Source organism: Procambarus clarkii, chromosome 12, assembly GCF_040958095.1.
Source record: "Procambarus clarkii isolate CNS0578487 chromosome 12, FALCON_Pclarkii_2.0, whole genome shotgun sequence".
Lineage (NCBI taxonomy): Eukaryota > Metazoa > Arthropoda > Malacostraca > Decapoda > Cambaridae > Procambarus > Procambarus clarkii.
In genome coordinates this window covers 5,617,427-5,627,138 of record NC_091161.1, presented here as the reverse complement: position 1 = coordinate 5,627,138, position 9,712 = coordinate 5,617,427, and the positions used below count along the sequence as shown (strand labels likewise).

Here is a 9,712-nt window from a genome sequence, read left to right as displayed (position 1 = left end):
ACAATGTGTCAACTTTGTGAAAGAGAAAACATGCACTCTCTTGAACATTATATTGTAGATTGACTGACTTTCGCCCTCCTGGGCTAAGGTATGCTGAACTGTGTAATTACTATATGAGTACTGGAACACTTGATATATTGGACTTGTACCAAAGATTAACCATGTAATGTATCAATTACTCAATGTATGTATGTGATGTAACTATATAACCTGAGCTTGTAAAAGCACCTTAATCACCTTCAGTGATTAAGCACTTAATTGCACACTAGTTTCTATTTTACTCTGACAGGGTGAGATAGCTGATAGAGACAAATGCATGTGTATATATGTATGTATATATGTATATGTATGTATATGTATATGTAGGTATATGTGTGTGTGTGTGTATGTATATGTATGTGTATAAAGTATATATGGAAGCTGATTGTTACAGCCCTATTGGGTCGCAACTGGGTTCTTTCTCTGATGTTGTTAGAGTTGGGGTATCCGGCCCCAAGCTAGTAGTGGCTTTCAAGGGGTGTGTTCCATAACGCAAGTAAATTAAAGGGGAAGGGATAAAACTGCTCTCTATTAAGTATATATTAGCACCACCACCATAAATAAATAAAATAAAAAAATAAAATATAATAAAATATGTTTATTCAGGTAAGGTACATACACACAAGTGATGTTACATTAATGGATCAATATATAGATAGAGCTAGTACATACAATGCCTAAAGCCACTATTACGCAATGCGTTTCGGGCAGGAAGAACATTAATATCTAGAACTTAATACTAATTGAGCATAATGAATAAAATGTGTTGAGAACAAATACAAATAAAGATAAAAAAAAAAAAAAAAAGGGGGAACATGACTGAAAAGCAGCACAAATACAATAGGTTGACAAACAGTGTTCATTAAAAAAAATATATATAAACAGTCACACACTGTTATTATTACTACACTTATTTACAATCACTTGTCTTCCTCCGAAGACTCAAGACGTTCACGGTGCTCAAGAAGAGTGGTCCTGGTTCTCTTGTGGCCTCACGATGAATCCTTTGATTCCCTCGGCGAGTCTACCCCGGCCACAGGTCAGCCAAACCACAGTCCCACTGGGTGCACCGTCGTGGAGGCCGTCAACCACAAATCCAGCCTGTAGCTGGCAGGTTCCAATCAGCTCCGCTGGTTAGGCCACTCCACGACCAATACTAGGGTTGCGAGCCCTAGGCAGGAGCCTCGTGTGATTCCACAGATCACCCTCCTCACCACAACACCCCAGTGGCTAGTCTTCTCCACTAGTCAGCCCCGGGTACGACAATCCCTGGATCTGCCACCTCACAGGCAGGCTAACACAACAGTGTTCATCCGGGGGGTGACTCACAGCTTCAGCAGCAAATGCGTGGAGGTTCTACGGCTGCCTTGGGTAGACTGATCCAACGTTCATTACAGCAGTCCCAGGTCGACTCTGTAATCAGACACGTCATCAGTACTTGTTACACTCTAGGGCACCTCACTCACAGGCTTAGACACAAACGCCCACATATCCACTCCATAGATGGCGTTGATGTCTAAGCGTCACCTCACCAGAGGTCAGCAGCGGCTGTGTTATGAGCTGATCAGGACGGGAAACCAGCCCCCGTGGCTGGTATATCTCGTCGCGGTCGTCACTGCTCCATGCTCGGACGCTGGGCTCGGGTCCGTAACACTGACCAGAATTACATTTCACCTTTGTAAATGCACATTAATGCCAAAATACCAAAACATTCGGGCCAAAGGAGGAGCAGGGTCGGGGCCCAATGCAGCAGAGGCTCCAGAGCCCGGTCTTCCAACACGGACCGACTCGGGGGGCTTGGTTGCCCACCCCACGAGCCTGAGAAGGTAAAGGAGAAACAGAATTTAACATGAGGACAAAATAGAAACATTCATTCACAAATGTGCCCCCACACCCACCATGAAGCAACAGTTAGAGGCAGGACACCCAACAAGAAGCTATTGCTGATCACACCAGGGCCTCCTAGGGCTGTGTCCTGAGTATACGCCCCACAAACGCCACCTTAAGAACCGTCAGTCTGTCGAGATCGTGTTCAGTGATGAAAGGAGGATTGACAATAAAAGATTCCCCTCGCTCTCGACTTTGGGTACTACAGTTATACGGGTGCAAGAGTATGCCTCCTCAAGCACCCAGGCGTCAAAATAGAAGTAGTCCAAAGGAATAACCAAAACAAGCAAAAGGTTGGCAGGAAACGACAAGTAGATAGGAGAAGAGGGGGGGAGAAAAACGAAACAGAAGGAAAAGGAAAAGTTGTTCAGCACAATTAGAGAGGATAGCAGCAGGAGCCCAAGGCTACAAAAGGGCAGAGGACTGTCCACTCCAGCAGTCGCCCACTAAGCCCCCCTCATGGCATCAACGAGCTGAACAGGGACGGGAAGGGGGGGGGAGGCAGAAGAGTAAGCAAGACAGCCATAATTGAGTTTAGACAGCATGAGAAAGGAATGTAAAGAGAGCAGCATGTGCCTTTCAGCTCCCCAGGAAGTATGGGACAAGACCTTAAGTAAGTTAAGGGCTTTGAAGCATTCAACTCGAAGGTAAGAGATATGGGGTGATCAAGACAAGCAAGTGTCAAAGATAAACCCAAAATGTTTAACACTATCCTTTATAAAAGAGAATTACTATAAAGAGGACAGAGTGGGGTCGAAGAACGACCTGCTTCCGAGTAAAGGTCATAGCACAAGTCTTAGTTGGAGAAAACTTGAAGCCATGATTGGTGGCCCAGGACGACATGGCATCAATCGCAAGTTGAAGATGCCATTGCAGAAAAGGCGAGTCATCACAGCAGAGGGTAAGATCATCAACATAGAGAGCTGAGAAAATGCCAGAGGGATGTGAGGAAAGAAGACCATTGAGGGTTACCAGGAAAATAGTAGTGCTCAGAGCACAACCTTGACGTACACCTTCGTATTGCCGAACAGAGGCAGAGAGGTTCCCTTAGAATCTCATTCTAAGGGAACGACAAGAGAGGAAGATCTTTAGTTAGAGAGGGAGAGTGCCACAAAGGCCAAAAGAACAGAGTTGGAACAGAATGTGATATCTCCAGGTGGTGTCATACGCCTTTTCCAGGTCAAAAAGGACTGCAACCACGAAGGTCTTCACAGCAAAGGTAGTACATAGACCTCTTAAGTTCAGGAGGACATCAGTCATGCAGCAACACTTGTGAAAGCCAAATTGAGAAGGAGAGGGGTGATAGCATTCCAAGAACCATATCAGACCGACACTGACCATACATTTAAAGAGGTTGCAGACACAACTCGTTAAAGCAATGGAGCGAAAGTCTTTAGGGAATGACCACAGAGAACTAGGTTTTCAAATAGGAAGAAGAACCGCCTCAAGTCAGTCCTCGGGAACTGATGACAACTCCCAGGCACTGTTATAAACATTCAGTAAATACTGAAATGTGTATGGAGGGAGATGTCAAAGTATTACATAATGAATATCATCTGAACCCGCCGCTGTAGAACCGCAGAAGGCCAGGGCAGACTGGAGTTCTGAGAGAGAAAGGAGCGTTATAAAGATGATGAAGAGGCGTTTGAAAATCTAAGTGACAAGAATCAAGAAGAGGCTTAAGAGTAAGGAAAGGAGGAAGAGGAGAATCGGAGCTAACAGTTGAAAAGTGTGAACCCAGTTCGGTTTTGACCGAGACTGGATCTGCCACAATAGAACCACAGAGGTGAAGAACTGGCAAGACATCTGGAAAAAACTTACCCACTAACTTGCTGATTTCCTCCCAGATCAGGGGCAGAAGGGTGTTAGACATAATAGTGGAAATGAAAGATCTCCAACTCTCACTCTTAGTCGTACAGATGGCCCTACGGGCCACCACACTTGAATTTTGATGCAAAAGCAAAGAATCAGGCGTCCGTCAACATCGGTATTTCTTCTAGGCCGCACGCTTACAGAGGACAGCCTGAGCACAGGCTGCATTCCACCAGGGAACGCACTTCTGTGCGCCCCAGGAGGTAGAGTGAGGAACAGAGCTGAGGGCAGCATCAAAAACTGTCATGAAAGAAGGAGGGGGGGCTCGGGAAAGAGGAAAATCAGAGAGGTTGGAAAGAGTAACACAAAGGTAAAGAGGTTCCAAACAGCCTTGTCAAACTTCCACCTAGAGAAGGAGAGGGGAGGGTGAGAAGAAAAGAAAAGTGAGAAGGATGGGGAAAAGGTCACTTATGTAGATCATCAAGAACCTGCCAGTTGAAGTCCATATAAAGAGAAGATGAGCAGAAAGATCAATACAGGAAAGGGTGGGAATCAACATGAGTGGGTTCACCAGAATTCACTAGTTATAAAGGAAGAGAAGTGAGCACAAATGGTTCAAGAGGGTGTCCCCGGGTGTTTGTCAGAATATCTCCCCAGAGGGTATGCTGACAGTTAAAATCATCCAAAAGGAGCACAGGCTCTGGTAAAGAGTCCAACAGGTGTTTAGGATCATGAAGAGAAAGCGTAAAATTTGAGGGGAGATAAACGGAACAGACTGTATACCATTTACTCACAAAGATACGGACCACAAAACACTGAATGGGCGACTGAAAAAGTTGAGGGATGAAGGGAATATCACGACAGATCAAGAGAGCAGTAGAGTTATGCGCAGTAAAAGCTGGAGGGGAAAAGAGAAAGTAATAACCACGCCAAGTAAGTTTTATTGTTTTCTTTTGGGAGGGAGTTCTTTGGTTGTTCTACCTCTTCCCCTCACTTCATTACACACACAAATCACAATAGCATGATGCTTCAATGAACAAATCCACAAGGGCCGTGACGAGGATTCGAACCTACGTCAGAAGAGGTAGAACGGCCTATTGACATAGCTAGAGTGCATGAGGGAGCTGTGTAAAACCCTGGTTTGTGTCTCGGAGAGGCTGCAGGATTCAAGTTCAGTAAAACTTCTGGTTTCAACTCTTTTTACCATGTTGTAGCTCAGTCGATAAGGCAGCATCTGTGATGGTCTCGGACGTAGGTTCAAATCCTTGTCATGGTCCTTGTGGATTTGTTCATTGATGCATCACGCTATTGTGATTTCTGTGTGATTTTTAACAATATTCAAATGACTCTTATGCTGTATGAATCCTAATGTGCTTTATCAGATTTGATTTTTGTTTAAAGTCTTTTTGACACTCTGAACAGTGATATGGTTTCTCTCCTATATGAATCCTCATGTGTGTTATTAGATTTGATTTAAGTGAAAAGTCTTTTTGACATTCTGAACAGTGATATGGTTTCTCTCCTATATGAATCCTCATGTGTTTTCTTAGATATGATTTTTGTGAAAAGTCTTTTTGACACACTGAACATTGATATGGTTTCTCTCCTGTATGAATCCTCATGTGTGTTATTAGATTTGATTTAAGTGAAAAGTCTTTTTGACATTCTGAACAGTGATATGGTTTCACTCCTGTATGAATCCTCATGTGTGTTATTAGATTTGATTTAAGTGAAAAGTCTTTTTGACATTCTGAACAGTGATATGGTTTCTCTCCTGTATGAATCCTCATGTGTCTTATTAGAGATAATTTGTGTGAAAAGTCTTTTTGACACACTGAACAGTGATAAGGTTTCTCTCCTGTATGAATCCTCATGTGTGTTATTAAATCTGATTTTAGTGCAAAGTCTTTTTGACACACTGAACAGTGATATGGTTTCTCTCCTGTATGAATCCTCATGTGTTTTCTTAGATATGATTTTTGTGAAAAGTCTTTTTGACATACTGAACAGTGATATGGTTTCACTCCTGTATGATTCCTCATGTGTGTTATTAGAGATAATTTGTGTGAAAAGTCTTTTTGACATTCTGAACAGTGATATGGTTTCTCTCCTGTATGAATCCTCATGTGTCTTATTAGAGATAATTTGTGTGAAAAGTCTTTTTGACACACTGAACAGTGATATGGTTTCTCTCCTGTATGAATCCTTATGTGTGTTATTAGAGATAATTTTTGTGAAAAGTCTTTTTGACATACTGAACAGTGATATGGTTTCTCTCCTGTATGAATCCTCATGTGTCTTATTAGAGATAATTTGCGTGAAAAGTCTTTTTGACACACTGAACAGTGATATGGTTTCTCTCCTGTATGAATCCTCATGTGTGTTATTAAATCTGATTTTTGTGAAAAGTCTTTTTGACATACTGAACAGTGATATGGTTTCTCTCCTGTATGAATCCTCATGTGTTTTCTTAGATATGATTTTTGTGAAAAGTCTTTTTGACACTCTGAACAGTGATATGGTTTCTGTCCTGTATGAATCCTCATGTGTGTTATTAGATTTGATTTAAGTGAAAAGTCTTTTTGACACTCTGAACAGTGATATGGTTTCTCTCCTGTATGAATCCTCATGTGTGTTATTAGATTTGATTTAAGTGAAAAGTCTTTTTGACACTCTGAACAGTGATATGGTTTCTCTCCTGTATGAATCCTCATGTGTGTTATTAGATTTGATTTAAGTGAAAAGTCTTTTTGACACTCTGAACAGTGATATGGTTTCTCTCCTGTATGAATCCTCATGTGTGTTATTAGATTTGATTTTCGAGTAAAAATTTTTTGACATACTGAACAGTGATATGGTTTCTGTGCTGTATGAATCCTCATGTGTGTTATTAGATCTGCTTTTTGTGAAAAGTCTTTTTGACATACTGAACAGTGATATGGTTTCTCTCCTGTATGAATCCTCATGTGTGTTATTAGATTTGATTTTCGAGTAAAAATTTTTTGACATACTGAACAGTGATATGGTTTCTCTCCTGTATGAATCCTCATGTGTCTTATTAGGCCTGATTTGTGTGAAAAGTCTTTTTGACACTCTGAACAGTGATATGGTTTCTCTTCTGTATGAATCCTCATGTGTATTCTTAGATTTGATTTAAGTGAGAAGTCTTTTTGACACACTGAACAGTGATATGGTTTCTCTCCTGTATGAATCCTCATGTGTATTCTTAGATTTGATTTAAGTGAGAAGTCTTTTTGACACACTGAACAGTGATATGGTTTCTCTCCTGTATGAATCCTTGTGTGTGTGTTATTAGCCATAATTTATTTTTAAAGTCTTTCAGACACATTCTACAGTGACATGACTTTTCTCCTGAACGGTCACTTATATAAATTTTGATATTTTTGAAAGTAGTTTAGACAATGTATTTATTTTTTTTCTCTAAATGTTTTGTATGCTATTATGCGAGATGTTTTCATAATATAATTTTGAACATTCAACACTAATGACATTTTTCTTTTTAATAAATATTTGTACAGTTTTCTTGATTGTATAAACCTTTACAGCTATTTGATCCAAAAAGCAAGTATTATCTAATGAAATATTCTACATTTCATTAGTTAAGTCTTGTAGACAATTATTATTAGTATTTGTCTCCTTTATAAATTGTTGTGTTCTTTATAAATCTTAGTAATATATTTGATATATTTTAAATGCATGAGCTTTTATTTATTACTAAAGCAAATATTGTTAAGAGATGCCAAAAACACTTGGACTGTCGGATACATAAGTAATTCAAGTAACTACATTGCAATCAGTATAGAGTAACCAGAATAGAGCACACAGGTTATAGTGTTAACTCTGTTGTCAACAGATGGCACTCAATATCAGATAAGCAATTGGAATAATCTAATTAACTTTTGTAGGAATATAAAGTAATTTAATTACTTGTCAAAGACACAAGAGAATGGAAAAATGTTACAATATGTAAACCACTGGTATTATTCATAAATAGTAAGATAATATTGTGCTTATTATATTATAAAATGTGCTAGACATAAAATATACTCTACAATATTTCCTGTGAATCAAGTGTAAAAGCAAACATACAAATCTACGTCTCCACATGCGTTCACCAGCAGGAAAGTTAGTGTCCGTGTATAACTTTGTAAACATTACAAACAAATCCTGTGGCAATTTTTTTTTTTTTAAGATTTAACAAAATGTCTTCGTATAGGAAAATTAAATATATTATAAATTTATTTATAATTATACTGATTTATCATACTGTACATATAGCAACAGCAGAGAGGGATGGTTTATTATAAATACAGCCACAGTATTAAGATGTTTCACTACAGAACCTTATTACAAATATGACCACAGAATTTGGGATGTCTTATTATAAATATAACCACAGAACTGAGGAATGTCTTATTATAAATATAACCACAGAACTGAGGAATGTCTTATTATAAATATAACCACAGAACTGAGGAATGTCTTATAATATATATAACCAAAAAACTGAGGAATGTCTTATTATAAATATGATCAGAGAATTGAGGGAAGTTCTCTTATAAATATAACCACAGAACTGATGGATGTCTTATTATAAATATAACCACAGAACTGATGGATGTCTTATTATAAATATAACCATAGCACAAGAGTCGGGTACAGTGGACCCTCATGTGGTTTGTCATTTGCAAAAATATACGTATGTGATTTTTACAAGAACTTACTGATCCAATGTACCATGCACATTTTTATTTTTAAATCTCCAATACAGTCATGTAAATATGTGAATAAATAAATACTGAGCATTAAGAACACTGATATATTATCTTATTTGGAGAGCCTTTTGAGCTTAAGAGCAAATTACCTAAGAAAAAAATCATAATTACTATACAGTATAAAGATTATTTATTTTAATGCTTTCTCAACATTTACAATGGCTCACATAGGAGAAAAAGTATGAAATGTTTTAAAACTGAAAATATATATTAAACTTTTTTATATTAGAACCTGATAATAAAAATAATTAATTTGAAAATCTTAAAATGTATTCTTGTCAAACAATAGTATTAAAAACAATACTGTACCACATACACAATGAACTAATAAATACCGAGATTTTTATATTAATGATACACCAAATTTAATTTAAATACACATTTCCTTTGTTACCATAGTACATGAGATGTTAATAATGCATGACATATTGATAATACATGTAGTCATTGACATGAGTGTGCTGAAGACAGTCTTACCCATTTACATGTAGTATTTCTTACACCATAATGTGTTTCATAATGCTGCTGACAACATGTATGCAGTATATCTGACACTGTGTGGATGCTGACACTGCAGGTATTATGCAACACCACTGGGTCCTGACACTGCAGGTATTATTCAATGCCACTGGTTTCTGGCACTGCATGTATTATTCTTCTGGTGACCGTAGGAGCTGTGGAAGAAAAGATTGAGAGATTACCAAGTCGTTTAAAGTCAACAAATACCAAATACAGAATCTTCGAAATCTAGTAAAGATTTCCCAAATAGGATTTTTTTTTTTAATAATTCCAATATTATAATGGTTCTTTCTCCAAATAAAACAAAGATATACAGTATAGGTAAAATATATCAGCCAGCAGACTACAAACAGGTACCAATCCCTGCGCACAGGAATCTTAGCAGATACAATATATATGGAAAAAGGCAAACATAATTCCAATCTACAAAAATGGTATTCGAGAAGACCCTCTAAATTATAGACCTGTACCGTTCTTACCCACCTGCCAATCCATCCACCTACCTGCTCAACTCACCCACCCACCTGTTCACCCACTTCCCCGGCACCCACCTGTTTACCCACATGCCTGCACGCCCACTTACCCACCTGTCAATGCACCCACCCACCTATTCACCCACCTGCCTGCTCACCCACTTGCCTGCTCGAACCTGTTCACCT

The 9,712-nt window shown here is 38.7% G+C and overlaps 1 protein-coding gene across 1 annotated transcript; it reads right to left on the bottom strand.

Annotated features, from left to right (window-relative positions):
• Positions 1-646: 646 nt before the first annotated feature.
• On the bottom strand, positions 647-9,318 carry LOC123749531 (zinc finger protein 268-like). The gene has a single exon (XM_069323210.1). The coding sequence runs from the start codon at positions 7,056-7,058 to the stop codon at positions 5,088-5,090; it is 1,971 nt and encodes a 656-aa protein (XP_069179311.1). The 5' UTR covers positions 7,059-9,318; the 3' UTR covers positions 647-5,087.
• Between the last annotated feature and the right edge of the window lie 394 nt (positions 9,319-9,712).